The sequence below is a fragment of the Artemia franciscana genome, chromosome 1 (genome assembly GCF_032884065.1).
Source record: "Artemia franciscana chromosome 1, ASM3288406v1, whole genome shotgun sequence".
Taxonomy (NCBI): Eukaryota; Metazoa; Arthropoda; class Branchiopoda; order Anostraca; family Artemiidae; genus Artemia; species Artemia franciscana.
In genome coordinates this window covers 69,090,270-69,113,431 of record NC_088863.1, presented here as the reverse complement: position 1 = coordinate 69,113,431, position 23,162 = coordinate 69,090,270, and the positions used below count along the sequence as shown (strand labels likewise).

Sequence of the window (23,162 nt, the reverse complement as noted above, 5' to 3'; positions counted from 1 at the left end):
CCCAACAAGTTGGTTCATATTTTGTCCCTTATTATCGTTCCCTGAGTGGATTGTATAGCGGATGCCATAATCGTCATACTACCTAAATAATTTGCTGAAACATTAAACCTGCGAACTATTACATATTCACCAGGCTACCCAACAAGGGATGCCTTCAGAGGTTGCGTATTATTTAGGCTGCGCTATAAATTAATTTGGGCACCTACATTTTTGGGCGAAACGACAAAATAAGCCATAGTTAGAAGTTTAACCCCCCCCCCCAAAAAAAAAACCTCTCAGTTCAGGGGCATATCTTTGCCTGCGTAACCCTATCCCTCTCCAAGAGATAGTCCTATCTGAAGGAGCGGCAATCGATGAAACCTTAGGAATGGCAAAATGTATTTTTAAAAATCTATGATGGGGAATTAAGTGGCCTTGATTTTCTTCTGTGATAAAAATACCTATGAAGCCCTTTTCAAGAAAAATACCAACAAATCGAAATCTAAGGAAGGAATCCCCTCTCCTACAAACTGGTACCCTTAATATTTGGACCTTTTGCTCGACTACATTTTTAATTCTTCTGGCCAAATGTTGGCAAATCTCGTTCAGAATCAATCAAGAAAGGAAATCGTGACTATAGGGGGAACACAATAGTGCATTCATGACCTCAAGTTGTATGCTAATCCTCTAACAGCTGGCACTCGTTAGTCTCTTTTTCCATTTAGTAATTCCGTCGTCCCTTGAAAATTTGCCAGCCAATCATTTTTCATTATATTAAAATCAAAACGATGATTCGTCAAAGGCCAGATGACGTTGCAATTCAAGCCAATGAAAATTGACAACGCAATTTCTCAGTGAAGCCGCGCGGGAAATTCTTGGCACGTTTTTAGTCTGAGTTGAAATGTCGATAAAGGTAGAAGTTAAGTTGGATTAGATGAAAATTCCAGTATTTTGGCACAGTGATTCCGTATGTAAATTTTATTATATTCAAGGATAATTTGCAATTGATTTTATTTAAGCTAGATGAATGTTTTTGGAAAGAGAAATTTTGCAGGCCTTATCTGTGACGTCTGAGGGAGGAATCACGGAGTATCGGAATTCAAAAAATTCTGGTAAGAGAGAATCTGAGACCGAAGTCCCCTTTCCTCTTCCTAAAGCCTTCTTTCTGTACAATATGCATTTTTACCTTCCTATTTGAAACTGTATTGGCTAATGCGCTCACAGCCTACATCCATCAACTGCAATAGTGTTGACTGAAGCGTCTGTGACTTCCAGGGGCCAAGGCTCAGAGTTGTTCCTAGTGTTTGTGGTTTCCAGGGAAAATTTAATAACAGTGCCTTTCAGGCCACTTGGAGAAAGAATGAAACATCTCGATAGGTTTAGGACATGGAGTGGCCCAAATTTTTTTTTGTATGTGGGGATGATCCCACTTTATGTGTGATTGTGAAGAATTGGAGGATATGGGATCTAGTAGTATGAGTGCGGAGAATTACTCCCAGTGGTGATGCATCTTAGAAAGTTACTGGGAAGCGGAGATAGGAAACATATATAAATCAATCAGTTTATCATGTTCCCTTCCATCATTATCCTAATTTTTAATTGAATTAGAATAGTAGGCTATTCTTTTATCCAACATTTACCAAAATCAGTTAGACTGTACTGGATATCTAAAGTCTACACAGAGCAACTGGTTTTATACTGCTACTACTAATAACTCACTGCAGCACCAAGCCGCCTGAGGCCAACAGAGCTGCGAACGCTCCTCCTTCAATCTAATCTATTCAAGGCCTCCCTCGTTACACCCTCCCAGGAAGTTCCCATTTCCTTTAAATCTTTATTTATGACATTCTCCCAACCCGGACGAGGACAACCTGCTTTCTTTGTAGCCCCAGACGGTATATTATTTGGGCATTACATTTATCCATCAATGGGGGGGGGGGTGTATTGTCATGGTGCGATTACTATGTTGAAAAGGAGCATAATATAATCAATCTAATGGCATCGTTTTTATATTATAATATTTATATGTTGGTGTATTTTATATTTATATGTTGTAAAGGAGCATAATATAATCAATCTAATAACACCGTTTTTATGTTGTATGTAGCCTAGGGTAATATAAAATGGAAAGGTGGCTGGGGATAGATTGTGAAAAAAAGACCAAAAGTATAAAAATTAGCTTGTAATTAGCAATCCAAAAATACATATTCTTTTGTTCTAGTATGTCTCCTTCTCGAGAGCCACTATTTTGAAACATTTACAAAGATAAGAATGTGTATAATGAGGGTAAAGTTGTTATTTTGCTTGTTTTTGGGATATATGGTGTTGGATTATATAATTTTAATGTCATAACCTAAATGAAACTTAACAAATAAATTCAACCTATCGAGCTGGGTAAGTGATTATGTACGTGTCTATGCTATTATATTTTGATTTCCGTAAATACGTGAGAGGTAATTTCCCCATTATAAACTAGGTTGAAAAACAACGAAATTATAAACCTTACTTGGTTTGACTTTGCTGTGAAAGTGGCTTGAAATCTGGTTTTATTTACTCGGTCAAAGTTTGGTTCGGTCAAAATTGGTTTCAAAGTTTGTCTTCTTCCTTGACCACAGGGGCAGATCTAGAGCAAAATCACGGGGGAGGCCCACCGTCAAAATGGAGCCAATGAGCAAGATTTAGGTGGGGGAGGGGTGGGGCGAATGTGACCTAGGTGCTAGTAATTGATCAAAGAGAAAAAACAGGATAAAAGAACACCACAAAAATCTTGGGGGTCCCCCCGGCCCTTCCCTGGATACCCCAGTGCTTGACTGTATACGTTGGCGAGTTTATTGGGTTTATTCATCCCTGGCACCAGCAAAGGTATTCGAATCAGATGAAACCAGTTTTTTGCGTGTGCTTCTCTTGTGTCACCATCCTTATGAGATGCCTGGTAAGCTCGCGTGTTGCAAATCTCCATCTACATTATCTATTCAAGTAATAAATCTAGTATCATGAGCCATGATATCATGTACTCTGCCAGTTATGATTTTAAATGACGTGGTTAGGTTATGTCAGGTCGTTGTATCCTGGGAAAGTCTAATTGCTTCTTCTTCAGTCCTTGGCAAATCTGAAGTTGTCATTTTAACATCCATGGTCAGATACTATTTCATATCTACACAGGTCGCAAACTGAATGAATTTCACCCCATTGTATGAAATGCTGGTTATTTCATTAGTATTAACCAAACTTCACCCCTCGACAGAACTAGAGTGCAATGGCTATAAATTACAAGTATCCTTATTTTTTTTTCATTTACTGAATTGAAGTCTGGTAGGTTTCCGTCCTTGATGAACAGAAGCTTTTTAATTTTGCAAGACCTTAGATGTATCTGACGCGTTGAGGTATGGTCAGGGATTTACTAAGGTACTTCTAATAGAGCATAGGTAGAGACATCGAATCATAATATTTGGATTATCCTCGTGCATGGGGGGGGGGGGAGCTAATGGTCTTTGCTTCTTTTGAATTCGGGAGTAGTTGTGATCCTTCCTATAATTTCTTACTTGTTCACTATTTTTCACTAAATTGCGGCCCCTTCCCTTCAGATAATTTTGATATGTACGTGCCTGAATTGGACGGACATCCTTGGTTAGGCTCTTAGATGGATTCGAAGGTCCACGAAGTTTGTTTGATCCCCAAGACCAGGATATTTTTTTGCAGATTGTGGACAATCCATGCCAACAAGATTAATGTATTTCCTTTCCGGTAGAACATTTCACTGTTAGGTCTTACAATCAGATATGTACTTCAGGGTTAAGTTCGATTCTTGTACCTCCTGTCTTTAAATATTTTTTTTTTCGTTCTGATAGAGTTATCAACGTGGAGTGTTGTGGTCGATTCGTTTCTGTCAGGCCTTCATTTCATGTCTCTTAGGTTTATAAAGTTTCACACAATCTTCATCTTTTGATTTGACATCATTTGAATTGGCCAGCCACTATCTATTTCAGAGACAAAAATTAGCGCATTAGAATCAATGAAAGCCGTATTTGTAGAGAAAAAGTGTCATATGAAAGCATCTACTGGCCCTTGCACCCTGATAAATATTCCAGAAGGTAGAAAAATGCATTAGTAACAAGGTTTGAGGGGCAAAATACAAACGGAAGAGGAAGATTTTTCATCGTTGCCCCCCTTCCAAACGATAAATTTGTATCCATCCAAGGTTTTATTCCACCCTGGAAATTTTTTTGATGTAAGTGCCTAGGCGGAACCACTTGATGTTGAACCTTTGACGCTAGTCTTCGGTGACACCTCTCTTTGTCACCCTCTTAAAATGTTATTATTCATCGGTCTGGATAAGAATATCACCATTTAACAGTTGAAAAATATGTAGTATATGTGAAGATGGAAATTTGTTACCACGGCAATAGGTATAAGTTTCACAGGTCAGCCTCTTCAGAGGAATTCTTCTAATCTTGGATTTAGCTGTTCGTTATGTAGTTTTTATGTTACCGTGATATATAATTCTGATAGGAACAATTCCTTTGATAGGATTTTGATTAACGTAGCTTGCTCGTCTTCGCTGTAAAACATTTATCCAACGAAAATCCGTCAAGTTAGACGAAGTATAAACCAATATGGCATCTAAGGATTTTTGTCTTCGTTTTTCTGCCCAAGGACTTGCCAGTGGTCGGGGGGGGGGAGGTGGGCATTCCTCACAGATTTTGTAATTTGTCAACCATTTATGCTTCGTCACAGTATAACTTCAATCACCGATTTGCCTCAAACTGGATAACAATATGGATCGGTAATAACAGGGATTTTTCTAAATGTATTTATGTACCTTTAAAATTCTTTGAATGTCCTTTAGCTTTCTATAATCTCTATAAATGTTTCATGATATACTGTCTTCTCATTCAACCTTAAGAAATATTGTTTCTCCTTCACACACAAGAAGATTAATGCATTGGACAACCGATTGATTTTCCACTAAAGTCTTGGCTTTTAAGGGAAATAGAATAGGACTCATTGGCTAGTGAAGAATAACAGTAAAAATATAAAAGCATTGAGATTACGAAAATTTAACTGATAGCTATAAAGACCCAAAAACAGGGTCAAGAATCACACAAAATTTTCATGATTTTATTTACAATTTTTCAATGTACAGCCCAAGCAGTGGCATAATCTCGTCAAAATCCTGGGGGGGGGGCAAAGTTGGAGGCGATTCCCCCAAGTCATGTAAAAAAGAGAGGGAAAAGTGAAAAACTGAGGCATAAAGGCAAAGGTATACTTATGAAAACTAATCTGTTTCTGAGGGTTATTCAGTTATGTTGGCCCATTCAGTTATGTTGGGAAATTATGGTCTGAGGGGCAACTGCCACCTCTGCCCTTCCCCATAACAACCACAATTGCTAGCCTCAGGCTGAGTGAGGGGTAGGTGGTATTTGTGGGTCGAAATAATTTATTTTTAAATAAATTATTTATTTAAATAATATAATTATATTTTTATATTTTATATTAAAATATAAATATTTTTATATTTATATTTTATATTTTATATAAATTATTTTATATTTATTTTATATTTTATATATAAATTATTTAAATAATATAAATAATATAATATAAATTATAATATATTATAAATATATATAATAATTATTATAATATATAATTATATTATATTATAATAATATAATAAATATATTATAAATATATTATAAATATATAATATATTATAAATATATAATATATTATAAATTATAATATAATATAAATTATTTTATATTTATATTTTATATTATATTTTATATTTTAATTTTAATTATATTTTTAAATAAATTATAACAAAGGATGAGCTGAGTATCTCATTGTACGAGAGTGAAACTTTTTTGAATTTTTTTTCAAGAATGAAGGAATAAAAGTTCAACTAAGATTTTATGCGTTCATTTTGATAACCCAAAGCCATAAAAAATTAAAGTTTGAGTTTTATTTTAGTCAAAATTAGAATCCGAACGTTGCTAATTTGGGCAAATTCAAATAAAGTTATATCGAATGTTTGAAATGGGTAAGAACCTTATAGGTTTGCAATGTACACTGTTTTGATACTAAATTCAGTACTATTTTACTTCTCTCTGTCAGTATTATCATGATTTCAGTATTTTTGTATGATCAAGCTGTATCTAGCATTTTTTTTTTCTTCTTTTTTTTGCAAGGTTAAAGAGATAATGGAAAAAGGTAAATCCATTGTAATAACACACTTTTTAAAGCTAAATCCCAAGCTTAAAGCTAATCTAAAGTTTTTACAACTTTGCAGTATATTTGAATATGGTTTTAGTCACTTAAAATACGGAAAATTTCAAATCGTTAGCTTAATATATGTAAAAAAAAGTTTTTGCTTCTTGAAAGAAAGTGTTGTTTTTGTTGCTTTAAACTAGACATTTTCATGACTCTAATCATTTTTATTTATCATTGGCCTAATCTCGATTTAAGACATGTTTTTGTTGCCTCACATCAAAGGAAATGGGGTAGTGACGCTCCTTAGTAGGTAAGATTTTAGATCATGAGTAAGAAAAAAAAAGAGAGGAAAAAGTAGAAGAGCAGTACTATAAACGACAAAAGCTATCGTACCAAATTAACAAGAACCAAAGAGAGGAAAAAGTAAAAGAGCGGTAGTATAAACGATAAAAGCTATCCTACCAAATTAACAAGTACACAAAAGAGAAAGAGAGGAAAAAGTAAAAGAGCAGTAGTATATAGGCCTAAGATAAAAGCTATAGTACCAAACCGACGGGTATATGTGTGCGAAAGGTATATTTGAAAATCTTATAGGTAAGATCACCATTTTTGTATTATTTTGGGTACACCATGTAAGTCATAAGTTAAAATGTTGACTGAATTGTAGCCTTTGGCGTGAATGAAAGTTGAAAGGTATTAAATAAATGTTGCTGAATTAGCGCAGGAGCAAAAGCAAATGAACGTAGTTTTGAACCTAGAATAGTTTATATCAGAGGAATTTGGTAATTCAAATCTCAAGGCTGATTGCAATGCAATTTTCGTATGAACTAATAGCTCTTGCTACTTTCATTTCATTTCATTCGAGGGAAGGAAATACACTCTGTAAATCTCACCTTTTTTTCCCTGGACTTCGCCTTCTGACACATTTGCTACTTGTTCAAACTTTTCAGGCCCATAGCCTTTGATTTGTAAAATTAGACTTAATGAACTCTATCAAACAGTTCGTGGTAACGAACAGTAGTAAGGAGCGACCTGGCTCAATAGTAACCGAGACTCTAGAAAACGGAATTTTTATAACAATAGTTACATCAAATGAATTGCATTTTAATGCTGATTTTAAATATATAAGTTTCATTAAGTTTAAACTTACCCATCAAAAGTTACGAACCTGCGAAAATTTGCCTTATTTTAGAAAATAGGGAAAAACACCCCCAAAAAGTCATAGAATCTTAACGAAAATCACACCATCAGATTCAGCGTATCAGAGAACCCTATTGTAGAAGTTTTAAGCTCCTATTTACAAAAATGTGGAATTTTGTATTTCTTGCCAGAAGCCAGCTCACGGATGCGTGTTCATTTGTTTGTTGTTTTTTTTTTGTTTTTTTTTTCTCCCCAGGGGTGATCGTATCGACCCAGTGGTCCTAGAATCTTGCGAGAGTGCTCATTCTAATGGAAATGAAAAGTTCTAGTGTCCTTTTTCAGTGACCAAAAGATTGGAGGGCACCTAGGCCCCCTCCCACGCTAATTATTTTCCCTAAGTCACCGGATCAAAATTCTGAGATAGCCATTTTATTCAGCGTAGTCGAAAAACCTTATAACTATGTCTTTGGGAACGACTTACTCCCCCACAGTCCCCGTGGGAGGGGCTACAAGTTGCAAACTTTGACCAGTGCTTACATATAGTAATGGTTATTTGGAAGTGTACAGACGTTTTCAAAGGTATTTTTTGGTTGGGGGGGGGGGTAGAAAAGAGGGGGATATTTTAGGGGAACTTTCCTTGCAGGAATTTATCATGGGGGAAGAAAATTTCCATGAAGGGAGCGCAGGATTTTCTAGCATTATTTAAAAAAAACAATAAAAAAATAAATATGAAACAGTTTTTTTAACTGAAAGTAAGGAGCAGAACTAAAACCACTTAAAACCAACAGAAATTATTACGCATATGATGGGCTCACCCCCTCCTAATACCTCGCTCTTTACGCTGAAGTATTTTTAGTAATTTTAAATATTTATTCTACGGCTTTTGTGATTCAGGGGTCATTCTTAAGAAATTGGGACAAAATTTAAGCTTTAGTGTAAAGAGCGAGGTACTGCCGAGGGGGTACATTAAAAGTTCTAAAAAGTACATTAAAAGTTAAAAATAAAAGTTCTAGTTGCCTTTCTATGTAACCAAAAAACTGGAGGGCAGCTAGGCCTCCTCCCCCGCTCCTTTTTTCTCAAAATCGTTCGATCAAAACTACGGGAAAGCCATTTAGCCAAAAAAATAAATATGTAAATTTCGTTTTAATTATTCATCTGCGGAGAGCCAAAATCAAAACATGCATTGATTCAAAAACGTTCAGAAATTAAATAATAAAACAAGACAAGTTTTTTTTAACGGAATGTAAGTAGCGACATAAAACGGACAACAGAAATAAAGGACAAGAATTAAACGAACAGTAAAGGACAAGAATTTTTTTCATAGGTGAAGAAGAGAGGAGAGTTGAGAGGATAGCTTGTACGCTCTATGGGAACTAACCTGTCTGACGCTTGGGTCGTTACTAGCCAAAACAATTTCTTGGGGAGGGGGAGCAAGAGGTTTTACTGACTGGCTAGTCATATTTACTGACAATTTTTGTCAAAAATTAGCACAATGTCTGTTTTGAATACAATGTGTAAAATCAGTGATGAATCTGCTGCATTTATTGACCGAGATTCAGGCCAAGGTAATGCTGTTTATTACCTAAATTGAAAACTGTGGCATCATCTTTATAATCACGACAGGAATCGCTAAAACTAGCCTAACTACATTTACCGACCGAGTTCGAAATTTCTGTAGATGAAATGTCAGTATTTTCGTGTTCTGTATTGAACCGAACGAAGAATTTTAGCGGCGTCGGAAATATCGTGGCGCGAAGCGGCACGATATTACCGACTTCTTTTTTTTACCGAGTGACCAAGCACATTTGGGGGGTCCCCCCACCCCCTTACGTAACGGCCCTTCTGATGCCTGGGCTTACTTGTTTAGGAAATTAACTATCAATTCGGCTACTTCAAAGTGAACGCAGAAAATAATTTCGTGCTAGATCTCGCCTAGACAACAGTAGAAGTTATACCATCGGAACTACTAAAGTAAAGTCGACGTGTATCTAGTGCCTCAAAACTTAACAGCTACTTTGAAGCAATTTCAACAATTGTTCAGACAGATTTTGCTCGCCCAAAACCCATACGCACATGCACTGAGAGCCACGTGGAACGAAAGCGAGGATCCGTGGTCCGTCGGAGTGGCTATTCTTGGTTCAAAGTTTGTCAGTCTTGGTCTACCCTCCGAGATACAAATAAAAAAATTGATGTGCAATTAAATTGATTGTAAATGAATTTTTTTTCGATAAAGAGACATTCAAAAATCCTGGAATTTTATATCGCAGAAATTATCTCGTTGTAAATAGAATTCCCTGGTAAACTAACTAAATGTTATAAATTTTAATATGTACAAAAAGCCAGTTCATGAGGCATCTTTTATTCCTTTCGGGGTGTTCCATATTGTTGGAGTGCTCAACCTCCTGGGTAAAGCTAATTGCTGAAAGTAGGTTTAAGAATAAATAAAAAAAAGAACTTTTGTGTTCAATGACATCTGAGCCCACCTCTATTTTGGTTTGTGGGCACAGTGTTTTTCTTGGAACTGGTTTCACAAAATCAGAAGGTATTAATTGTATGCTGTTAGTGACATCTTTTTTGGAAACAGATATAGAATTACGGAGTTCCAGAATGGCAAATTACCTAAGTTTAAGAAATTACGAACAGTGCAGGTTCAAGAGCGTTGATCTTTATTACGTTTGAAGAGGATGGGGGAATGCTTTGCACTGAGACTTAGCCCCCTTTGTATCCCCCCTCTCCTTGGGCTTGGATTTATTTAAGACCGAGTTGTTTTCATTTTATTGAGAAATTAGTATCTATTTAAACATTTAAAATATTTTAGTTTTTTAGTATCACGATTAATCATTGTGAATTTCTAACTCCGTGCACCCCCCACCCTTGTCAAAATTGTCTGGCGGTGTCATTTTTAGGTTTTGCAATAGAAACCTTCAAAGATTTCATTTAGTACGCAAGGCCAATGGGGAATGAAGCTACAAAGACCTGGCGGAGATAGAGACAACCTCAAAATTGCATAATTGGCTTTGATGTAAGATTTTTGAAATGCAATATGGCAATTTTGTGGCTTTTTTACACTTATTTAATAGAGATCTCTCCCACCCCCAAAGGTTTTGCGTACAGCAGTACGATAATGCCTGCACTACGAACAGCACAGGTAGTTTTGATTTTTATCACATTTGAAGGTGATGGGGGGATGCGTAAAAAAATCCAACTGACAAATTATATAAATAATATGCAAAAAATCCTTAAGGTACTAAATTCATCAAAATAAAAGCGTTTATTCCAACTTGAATCATCTCGATATGTCTATTTATACCTGAAAGTCGTGGCTTCCTAGTATTTTTCTTGTGATTGTTTCAAAGCTACCAAGTTTTTAGGGTAGGATCACATTTTCGTCAGTGGTATAACGTTGAACTGCAAAATGAATAAACAAAAATTAATATGCTGTGTTTGACAACACTTCCCAAAAACAACTACTGTCAAAGAAATGCCACAACTTGTTAACCGTCCAGTGCTATTTTGTTCTCAGCTTAGTCTTTGATTCTTTTTTTTACCATTATTCTTTCCAATTAATTTGCGCCTGCTTTGAAAAACTGCATATCTGTATATCGTGTTTTTTTTTTTTTTTTTTTTTTTTTTTTTTTTTTTTTTTTTTTTTTTTTTTTTTTTTTTTTTTAATAGGATACTTGGCTTTTCCATATTTTGTAATTTATATTTGATTCTGTATGTTTTCACTTAACCCTTTCAAACAATCAGGTTTAAGTTTCATTGCCCTTTGTTCTTCAAAAATACGGACATTTCATAAAGTTATAGTCTTGACGTTGTTTAAAAGCGGCATAGAACTGACACAAAGATATTAAACTTAGGCTCCTGTTCCGCCAAGTTTTTGTAATAGTGTCACGTAATTGTAAGACTTCCAAAAGTAAGAATGGGATTTTTGCTAGACAAATCAAAAGCAAATTGGTTACGGATCGTTAAAAATCTGTGCTGTAAGGAAAAAGGTTGTTTCGAAGAGGAACGACTCATTACATAAGGAGGTAAAAATAAGAACATTAAAGACCCGAAGACAGTGAAATAGAAATATGATGGTTTTAATTGGTTGAGAGATAGCTTAAACTTCGCCCTTTCCCGTGTCACAACGTTATGAAAATGTGACTTAATAAGTGTGAAACATTTATTTCTGCTAAAAAATCATCGGTCGATGTTCTATGCCTTGCATACAACGATATGTCGTATATGTACACCCTGTATGTCTATTCTATTCTCAGCTGTCTATTCTATTTATTGAATTTAAACGGGCAGCAGAAAAGTCAAGCTGCTGTCACGACCTTTGTGTCTTTCGATATAAAAATGAGCAAGCTTTTACCCTGAGTTGAAATCGAAGGGGTATCGACCCGAGTAAAAGAGTTAAAAACTGAAAAAAAAACACATAAAAAATGTGTACATCCATTTTTGTTACGTTTTTACGAGTCAGGTAAACATTTTTTTTTGGGGGGGAGGGGTTCAAATCCCCCTGGATATGGCCTTTCCTGAAAGTCTTATTAATTTTGGAAGTTAAAAAAGAGAAAATATTTAAAATGTATCTACATAGTGCCCTTTGGTTAGTTCAGCAGTCCTCTCGACATACCATGAAAGTTTCCATTTAATACTCTAAGCTGTTTCTGGGAAATTCCTGATCCACACTTTCGAGAACATGTAAGCCTATATTGTGTTTTGATGTAGTTCTACACTACCCTCAACACCCCTTGAAGGTTTCACCTGAATGCCCTTGGCCTTTTTGGACACCAAGGTGTCAACGTGCCCCCCTCTCTTTAAGCAAATACAATATGTAAACAATGGGCAAATTTCGTAACTTACAGCCGTTACCCAAAGGGCGGTGGGGAGGGGGTGTAAGTCCCAGAGGCATATTTATTGGAACTTCCAACTTTGTCAAACAAAATGGCTACCTCAGAGTTTTGAGCGACTATCTTGAGGAAAAGAGGGCATGGGAGAGGGGCAGGGTATCTTCCAATTGCTATTGACTCTAAAATGCGCACAGGAACTTTAATTTTCCAATCGTATGACAGATTCTTCCATGCGAAGTGCTCTGGTGAAAAAAGAGACAACTCAGCTCTTTACTTGGATAGAAATCAACAATTGTGACAAAAAGTCAAACTTTAGTGTAAGGAACAAGGGTTGCGGAAGGGGCAACCCACCTCATATAAAAAAAAAATCCATTCAATGCATGTTTTTCATGCATCCATTCAATGCATGGTGGTCTTTACTTTCAACTGAAAAACCTTTTCTATTTAATATCTGACCATTTTCAAAGCTTGCCAGAAAATTCCCCCCCCCCCTACGTATAAAGTTCCCAGAAAATTCTGACCAGAAACTTTTCTCCTCACAGAAAATTCTCCCCATGAAAAATGCATCCCCCTGCTAAACCTCCCCCCATAAGAAAACATCTGTATATTTCCCAAAAACAAATGCTACATGCAAACAATTAACAGATTGCTTAATTTACAACACTTTCTTCAGGGACTACGGACTGTTGTATCATCACCAAATGTGTAGTTATTTTACTTTTCTACTATGCTGAATCAAATGGCTTTGATCTATTTTCTGATCTATTTGGAGAAATAGGGGTGCGAGAGTGGGGCACTTAAAAATAGCTCTTGAACTTTTGATTTCCATTCAAATTTTTCCGTTCAAAATTTCACTCTCCCGATCTTCTAGGACCGTTGTTCGATACAATTACCTCTTGGGAAAACAAATAATCATGTTACCGTGATCTTTCTACTGGCACCAAAAAAACTACAAATTCTACATTTATATAGATCACAAATCTTGGATAAATCCTTGAGCTAGAGCTAAATATTTTAGTTAGTTAGTCTATGTTTTATTCTTTTACTATAGGCCCTACATTTGAGGATAAAAATTTGAATTCATACAAGTGATTATTGTAGCTAGTAAAAGGGGTGAAATGCTACTGATGAATATGAATTTGTAAATAAATCAGAGGGTATTCAGAAATCACATTCACCAAGTGGTACATGCTGAGCGTGGCAGAAATAGTGTGGTACACTTTGTGTTCTGAGATGTAAATGAGGTCACAGAAAGAGGGTGTCCCATCGAGTAAATTCTTGTAAACTGTAAAATAAATTCCACTTTTATCAAGAAGATACTCATAATTGTATGACTTATTTTAGAGATAAAGTTTTTCCAAATGTTATCACAAATCTTAGCCCCTGTGGTTGATTAATCAATAATAATTACCTAGTTATTTCATTTTAAAGCAATTATTCCGTCATTGATTCATTAATTTAACTAATTGATCGATATTGTAGAAATGGTTAAGAATTTTGGGGAAGAAGACATCACAACATGAAGAATAATAAAAAGGAAATTATGCAGGAACACACAAGGAAACATAGAAGAGACTGTAAGATTCAACATTAAGGGGCGAACGGTGTCCAAACACAGCGAGCATACAATTTGACTTTGATAGTAGGTGGATCCATAAATGAACGGTTCTTAAAAGGAATGACGTACATTTATTGAGGCAGTGTTTTCATGTCTCTCTTTTATGGGTCGTTACTTCGCTGATTAATATCCGGGTTACCGATTCCGATTTTTTTTTTCCAGAAAATTAAAAGCATCAAGATTAACCTACATAATGTAGTGGCAAGAATCTGTAACATTTAGCAGGAATTTAATATTTAGCAAGCTCTTACAGGTGACTAGTCGTCATCAAGAATTTGTGGTTAGACTAGTAAGAAGGGAGTAAGAATTGATTGAAGTTATGAAACGAATGTATTAGAGCAAATTATTCTATGCAAAATGCATTGTACCGTGACGGAGGGAAATAAAAAATGAGTTTTAAATAAACTGGTAATTTTACCAAATGAGGTTATTTTGACTAAGAAAAAATTTATGCACTGGGAGGACTTTTCTGAGGGAAATAGTCTGAGGAGGGAATGAGCTGACGCAGTAAATACTTAGCAGTTAAAAGGAACTTTCGTTAAAAACCTAATTAGAAACTTGGTTGCTCATAGGGTTTTCCCTAGTCGTTAATATATGAAATATGATTGAAAAATGGACTGAAGAGGGGTGAGGGTAGGAGTATTTAAATACGTAAACAACTAAAGTAAATGGAAGTTTTCGGAAAATTTTGAAGAAATTCCTTTACATTCATAAACTCATTCAGGTTTGACAGTTGATACTTTGAAATGCGTTGAATATGTAAACATTAATGCTGAAATACCTTTTCTTAGAAGCAAGGCCTATCCAGAGGTGGTTTAGCCCTCTTAAATTTTTGTCAGACTCGTAAAAGCACAACACGTATCTGAACAAATTTTTTATGGGTCACCCCCTCCCTCCCAAAAGAAACAGATACTGCCTTGCTCAGAAATCATGCAATCAATTTTTTTTCTCGATGTTTTGAGAAATGGCTCACAGATTGTGATAATATGTGGTACTTGTAAGCACCACAAGGACTTTCAGAGGCCTGAATAAGCTTGTGGCTGTATTATCTTCTTTCGTGATAGAAGTAACTGTATTCCTTACGAAATAGCGCATCTTTTTATGTATTAAAGGATTAGAAAATTCATACACATAGGGCTTTTCATACCTTTTATCTTTTGGTCTTTTATTATTTCTGTTCTTCCTTTTATCTTTTGGTCTTCTATTATTTCTGGTCCTCCTTTTATGTTTGGTCATATTGTGCGATCTTCTTCTGTCCAGACTTTAGGTTAATAAAGTTTCCATATATAACTTTGGTCTAACCCCTATACTACCATCGCTTAAACGTAAAACTAAACTTGAATACAAGAAGTCGTCAAACAGCAAAGAAATTTTTTTTTTTTTTATTATTTGCCTTCCTATATAGTAGTCCCACCTTATTTCCTTGGCTAATTTCTTAAACCTTGTAGCGACCAATATTTAGATTTTGTAGGTATGACGCTAAACAAAATTTTAACCTATGACGAAGGAGGGGAGGGGGCTCGGTCAAGATACAACAATCACACTTTTTGTGTGATTGCACTCAAGAAGTACGTCATTATCATCAACAATTATATTTAAACTTATGAGCGAATGTATTGCAGATTGGGAGTCAGATAAAGAGAGAATACTTTCAGACTCTAAACAATAATCTATAAAACATCTAAGGCAAAGTGGATGGTACACAATTCAGCTGACAAAACAGAGGGTCCCAAAGGGAGGAGAGAATAAAGATTAAGGTTCAGGGATGGAATTCTGCAAAATTATGCAAAAGATTCTGCAAAATGGTTTTCACTACATGATCGGGATTCTGGTTCTTATTCATAGGAAAAAGATCAGATTGTCAATATGGTCACATAGGGGTGGTTAGACTGTCTTTGCAGGTTTTCGACTCTTGTTGATAGAAGAGCATCGCCAAGTGCTGAAAACCATACTGTGACCAAGATAGACTCGGGATTGAAAGCAAAAGGAATGAATGTAAAGAAAGTTGAGAAAGCATCAAAATATGAACTAAGGAGGTGTGAAGTGGAGGCCATGGATACATTGCCGAAGATGTGGGAGATGCAGCTAGACGGTATAATAATAAAATATCGGACTAGCATGTTAATAAATTGAGAGGGAGTAGTCAGTCTGGGTTTTTCTCAGTTAAAGATAGGGACAGGGTCACAATGAGTGATAGGGAGAGACAAGAACAGTTGCAGGAAAAGATATAGAGTTTAATTAAAAAGGTTGTGGTACCTTGGATGTGAGGGAGGATTTATTTTTTTAGGAAGAAATAACGACAGTACTAAGAAGATTAAAAAATATTGAGACTCTAGGTGCTGATAGTATGGGAAATGAGTTTCTTAAATATGGTGGCTCTGAGGTTAGAAATAAGTTGCTGATGATTACGAATATGATTTTTGAAAAAGGATAAGTACCTGACGATTTAGGAAAACCTTAATTAAACCACTGTATAAGAAAGGTGATAAGAGTGATTGTGGTAATTGTCGAGGCAATTATTGGCATTGAATTGACTGTTGTCGTTTTTTTCTCTTACCTTGTAAGGGTTGGATTTGTTTGCCCTTATAAAAGTACTTGGATTTTTATCCGTGTACGGTAATTTTGCAAATCTATCATAAATCATTTTTAAACGTAACGTTTTAACTGTTGTTCTTTTTTGTATCATCTTTTTCAGATAAGCAGAATGTCTTCTAAGCCATTGCTATTAAGGGACCTGAACGAGTACCTACTCTGTAAACTATGTTTTGGCTACTTGATAGATGCCACTACGATTACAGAGTGTTTGCATTCTTGTAAGTATTTTAGGCTAATCTTGTGCTCGTGAGCAGACAAATTGTGCATGGTTTTATTTTGAGGGAATTTGCTATTGGGAGGAGTGAAAAAAACAAGGATGGGAGAAAAGATACTTGGGTATTATATGGTATACACTCGGGAATTTGGATCTACAGATCACACAGTAAGAGGTTTTTACCTGTCAGTATTTGAAGAAAATTAGCTTAGGCTCATTTGAAATCTACGTTGTAAATATATTTTTGTTAAATTTGTAACATATAGAGATGGTATTTTGGTTGCGTTAGGTTAGGCTAGGTATTTAATATAATACGTTCTTTGCGGTCCCCTACCATAATTTTTTATTCATAATTTGCAGCTAAATTATTTTATTTTTATCATATTTTTGGATATTTCATTAGGATTAACCTAACTTCCCTTTTCGAGTGTTTAGCCTACGATATAATAAACATGTACTGTATAAAATTTTGAATTATAATGCATATCGTAAGCATTTCAATCTTTGGAGAGGGAGCATTAGAGCTACCAGGTGGCAGATCGCCAACCATTCCCAAACACCCATCCGCAAATAGTCCTTTTCGGCCAACCATCTAAGGCCAACCGAAAATTAGGTCGTCTCCAAATTGGGTGAGATGAGGTTATAAGGAAAGATTGTTGGGACGGCGATTCCCTTAGATCGGAACATTTTAGCCTTTATTACCACGGAGACCTTGTTTTTTTGTAGTTACTATAAATTGTTTAATCTAGAAGCTATGATATGTAACCTAGCCTTAATCCAGGAAGAGCCTGAGTAACTAGAATGTTTGTTCTTCGGTGCATTCCCGAGTTTTACCCAAAAGTTTGCACTTGAATGCTACGCATCGCACAGACCACTGACAAAATGATGACAAAAAAGTGCGGATAGAAGAAAAAGTGGGCCCAGAATTCGAATATTTCGTGATTCTTGGGACGTTTGTACAACTTCCTTACATGAAATTGCGCATTATATATGGAATCGTGGAATTACTACAATAATGTTCATAAAGTCAGACTGTTTTTGCTGCTCTAACCGCCCCTTCCCCCTTACGTATAGATTTCTATAATTGTGGTGCATTTTGGAAGTATAGAGTATGAGGGACAGTTTTTAGTATGTATTGTTGAGACTTTTGTCTATTCTGTCTTATCACCATAGATTGATTTTAGAAACATTACCAAACTTCCCAGCATTGGAATATATAATCCCATGAATTTTTTTTATTTTTTTTTTTTGGTAAATAAGTGTGCTTTTTCTAACTCTTTTAGGCCAACTCCAAGTTTTTTTTTAATAATTTCCAAGGGTATTTCAGAATTTAGATAGAATGGAAGTTGGAGTTTTCGTAGATATATTAATTTTGATTATAGGCTCATCCTTTTTATTCTTATTAAGAGATAAGAATAGATAGTTATATTTATATTTAATGTAAAACTAATGTGTTTTTTCTTACCTTTATCTTCATTTATTTTATAGTTTTGACTGGTTGTTAGACTGTCAGGTGCTAGACCTATATTTTTTAATGGAATTAAAATATACTTTTCTTTACTTTTTTCTTTAGTTGACTTAAGAGTTTTCAGTGGATGTTAGGCTGTCAGGTGCTAGGCTTATATGGTCTAATGCAATTAGATATACTTTTCCTTACTTTTTTCTTCATTTAGCTTAGAGTTTTCAGTGGGTGATAAGTTTCATATAGAATGAAACTATAGGTTTTCACAGATATACAAATTTTGATTATCTCCCCCTCTTTCTGGTGGATCAAGAAACAACAAAAAATGCTAGGATGTAGGCCAAATTCAATTGCTTTCGTAATATACAGATTTTATAAATGTGCCCATTTTAACATTTATATATTTTATTATTCCACATATAACAACAGACATAAAAAGTGTGTGTTCAACCATTAGTACTCTATCGGTAAAAAACTCGCCTGCAACGTGGACGTCTAGCGTTGGAATACCACATGATGTATTTTTTGCCCTAGTTCTCGCATTTTTTCAACGAATTTTTTCCCCGAGATCATTCCCTTGTAAAAATCAGGTTTTTACCACAACTGTGAATTCAAACCGGTGAAATTAGTATCATTAGGATTCTTCAGATCAAAAATTGAACTCTAATAAAACGAAAGATTCTCCTTAAGAGGTATTTTCTGTTTTCTAAAGCATGCCACAGAATCTATTGAAATGCCATTTCTCCGTAATTTTAGCTATTTGTTTATTCATTTTGATAATATAAGATACAGGTATGTGTCCCACTTGCTTATGGTGTTTTTCAGGCTATTTAGGCTTGTTTCATGTGGGACCTGGTTGATGGGCTCCACTCCTGTTGCCCAAAATACGAGAACATGAAATATCTTTGTTATTAATTATACCTTTATACCATATTATACCTTTGTTATTGCTGTTAACCGAATAAACGCGCTTCATATAGTTGTTTGGGGCAAGGACTTTGGTAGAAAGTTTAGTTCTCACGTTTTCTTGGTTCAAATATCATAATTAAATCATATATCGTCGTAGATTGCCTGCTATTTGTGCGAAACGTCGAATACTCGAAGGGTGTTCGGGGTATTTATATTAAGTATTTGGCATTTAAGTATTTGGGTATTTAAGTATTGGGTATTAATTATATTTAAGTATTTGGGTATTTATTTTCCTAAAAATGGCACAGAACCCATTGTATTGTCATTTCTCCGTAACTTAGATATTTGTTTATTATGTTTGATAATGTACCCCCACTATCTTCTAAAAAAAAAACACCTAAGGCTTTATGTTAATAAGTTCTGTGTTTTAGTTTGCAAGTCATGCATTGTAAAGTACTTAGAAGGAAGTAACTTTTGTCCTGCGTGTGATGTCCAGGTTCACAAAGCCAAACCCCTCATGCATATTAGGTAAGCTTTGCAGTGCTTTTAGCTATTTTAGATAATATATTCATTTTGATAGGCTTTGATTATGCTAACAAACAGGAATTATTTTCGTTGATAATTAAAAAAACAAGCTTTTTCTGCTGAAAGTAAGGGACAACATTAAAACTTAAAACGAATAGAAATTATTCCGTATATAGAAATGGCTGCCCCCTCCTAAATACTGCTTTCTCCACACCAAAGGATTTAAAAGAATTTTTAGATAATAAATTCATTTTTTATGGATATGATTATGCTAATAGACGGATATTGTTTCCGCTAATAATAGTAAAAAGGATGGATATAATCGCTCCTAAAAGATGTGGTATTTTGTCCTAGAAAGGAATGTCTGCTCACAAAAACTGAGAAGACCTGTAATTTTGAAACTTCTTCTATAGTTTTCCTAACTTATTTATTTTATTGATCAATTTCTGTATCCCATCGACATTCTACCAACACGAGACAAGATAACGGCTTCTCAGCCTCCTAATGACACGGGTGTCATTTATGTGCTTTGCGGAAAACGATTTTCGTTCTTGAGGATTATCTTATCTGCAAAAACATCAACCGAAAATGAAAGAAAATCGCTATAATAGCTAAGGTTACTTGAAAGAACTGTTGAATTTAGGTTCTAGTCTAATATATAATGATCCTAAAGCCTGAAAGTGTCAGGTCTTTTGGATTTATAAATATTTTGAAAAAGAAAACATATAAAATATATTATGTTTTCATCAAAGCGCAAATAACGCTCTAGTCTTTAGGAGACTCCGAGGATTGTTCTTTACCTACAGTTTTTTACATTGAAATGTTTGTCCAGAGTTTGAGAAGGGTTTGAAACGTTGAAACTAATTTTATGCTAAGTTTTATTAGCTAAAAAAACAAAAATATAAGAATCATCTTTATCTCTGAACTTCAATGCAGCACTGCCGATGGAAAAGTGTGCTGAAATTTGCTTCGTAGCCCTTTTGTTTTCAGAAGGGGACAAGATTAAAATAAATAATGACAACTGGGCTGTTGTTGAAAAAATAACATTGATGAACTAAACTAATAACTAAAAATTTTGTTGAGTGAGGGGTAAAGAAATTTTTTTTTGCTATTTTTCCGTCTTAGCTTTTTTCGGTCTTGACTAACCACACAGTACACTGTTAGCGACGGTATTCGGCCAACTTAGCGAAGATATACGTCCCAATTAACGACTTGCATGAGAAACTATCGGCTTAATCCAATCAGGTTGTTTGGATTTTCACTCTTTCCTTTTAGTCATTTTTGTTAAGACCATCTCCAATATTTATCCTTAGGTGAAATCCATTGTAATAACCACGAGAAGAACTGTTAATATACAAGAGAAACCCTTATTTTGTTATATTTTTATCTGAATTGAGGTTAACACTTAATAATCTTAATGCCAGCCTACGTGATTAGGGGCTAATCTCGCTTTGTATCAGCTTTAGATTGATCAGGTTCAATTCAAACCCATTTGAAATTTTGTCTTTTAACTAAGATTAAATCTTTAAACAATCAAAATCTTTTTTTCTTTTCTTTTAGATTTTTGTTACGAATTTCCAATCATCATCGCCTGAGCTACATTTGTTAGGGTCTTTTCATTGTTGCTTAATGCATTATCTAGCCTATTACTTCAGTAGGGATAGGCAAATGCAAACAAACTACCACAAGTAGGTGAATTATACAGAAATATATAAAACTGTTGAATCGCAAAAATAGGGAAAATTTCAAATATTTTCGGAAAGGTCCAAAGTTATCTCCCCTGCAAACCTGCCCGAACTCTGGTCCTCTTTGAAAGTAATATCCTCTTTGAAGCGGTTATCACCGAACCATTGTGTTTCTTGGAAAAATTGAATTTAGGACTGTGGAAATATACTCGTACGAAATAGCTGAAAAGCAATAATACGAAAAAGGCGTCTTTCAGGTATCCTAAAAAAGTTGTTGTGAAAACTAAGATCGCTGAGAAATATATCCTTGCCTACAGATCCCCAGTTGTGCTGTTTACGATAGATGTATCCTTCTGTAACGTCTTTTATACGTCTAGTTTCACTCGGGTTTTATTCTGTGTCAGTTTCAATCGCTACTGCATTTTAGTTTTATTGTTATAATGTTTTTTTATTTATACTTTTTATTTTATATCTTTTTTGTTTCAAGGCCTGATCGTACGCGCCAAGATTTGGTCTACAAACTTGTACCTGAATTATTCCGATCGGAAATGGCACGCCGGAAAGAGTTTTATTCAAAACACCCAGAAACAGGTATTTATAAGAAATAAGACTAACTAAGGCTAAGAAAGGTCATTTCAAGTCGTAGGCTATTGATCATTCAGTGTTTGTCATCAGCCTCGTTACGTAGAAATTTGTTGTTTTTTTAGGAGGGAGGGGAAAACAAAAAAGAGGAAAAGAACGGTTGTACTATCCAAAAAATGTTAAAAAATACGGGACAATTGGGAACCTCTCGACATTCGAGTGTTGTGAGAAAAAAGGATGGGTCTGAAAGTTCAAGGCCGTACTGAAGGGGGTTTGGGGTTTAACCCGCCCTGAAATGTTTGTCTGACTCGTAAAGGCATAAACAATTTTTTGTGTGCGTACCCCCTCCCCACCCAAAAAAAATCCTTGTGTAAAAGACTCCCCGGAAAAAGTCCTGGACATGGCCTTGTGAAAGCCCCAGTGCTAACATGTCTGTTATCTGTCATCGATTGCTTCGTATTTTAAAAGTAAATATGGGAACGTTCAAAGTCGTTGACTGTTGAATTTTCTGTATAGATTCATTGCAACATCTGAATGATGAGGACAGTCATGAGAATTCTGGGGCTCATGTCTAGACAGTATTCCGTGTTGCTCTTAGAAAAAAGGTATAATTTAGATTACTAACAAAACACATATATCGACAAACACTATTTAAAAAAAGCAAAAAAAGAAACTGGCCTGCCTTCGTACATAGAACGCACCCTGTGTTTCGTGGGAGAACAAAATGGTGAAATTGGGGTTGTATTTCCACGCCTAAGCATGAATGGATTTGGGAGAAATTCTAGATTTTGGAAAGTGGAATCCAAGTTCAGAAAAGACGCACATAAAATGCCAAAGAATGAACAATCGATATTCTACCTTAAAAAGATATTCAAAGCATTTTTTTTCAAGAAGTTTTCCAGGAAAGTTCTCAAGAACTTAGCTTTCAACAAGACATACAAGCGGAATTTCGTCTAGTGACGTCCTTGAGCCTGTTGTGTTTGACAGAATCTGTTTGCCTAAAAGACTCAGAAAATTATTGTTATGATGTGGACGAAGACCAATAGGAGGCGGGATTCAACTATTTGAAGTTTTACGGAATTCTTAGGAAAAACTAGGTGAATGTTAAATTGTTCTGTCATCTTGAATTTAACGTTAAACATATCTTGTCCGTGCTGTCCCTGTAAATCAGGCGATTTTCAGAGGCTTCAATTCTCGAAGACTAGGGGGATAGGCAAAATACATTTGTCAAAATTTGGGGAGGGGTCTAAAGAAATTTTTTGTTTATATATGTATATATATATATATATATATATATATATATATATATATATATATATATATATATATATATATAAATTTGATTAAGTAATCAAATTTTATTCCCTTATTTGATTAAGTAATAAGTATGATAGGTCCATTA

The 23,162-nt window shown here is 35.0% G+C and overlaps 1 protein-coding gene across 2 annotated transcripts in view; it reads left to right on the top strand.

The window, feature by feature from the left end:
- Positions 1–858: 858 nt before the first annotated feature.
- The window catches only part of LOC136033316 (protein suppressor 2 of zeste-like), a 66,616-nt gene continuing 44,312 nt past the window's right edge, over positions 859–23,162 (top strand). For both annotated transcript variants that reach the window (XM_065714106.1, XM_065714113.1), the window contains exons 1-4: positions 859–946; positions 16,484–16,601; positions 19,400–19,496; positions 21,666–21,769. In XM_065714106.1, the coding sequence (XP_065570178.1) occupies positions 914–946; positions 16,484–16,601; positions 19,400–19,496; positions 21,666–21,769 (352 nt within the window). In that variant the 5' untranslated portion in view covers positions 859–913. The remainder of the gene's footprint in view (positions 947–16,483; positions 16,602–19,399; positions 19,497–21,665; positions 21,770–23,162) is intronic.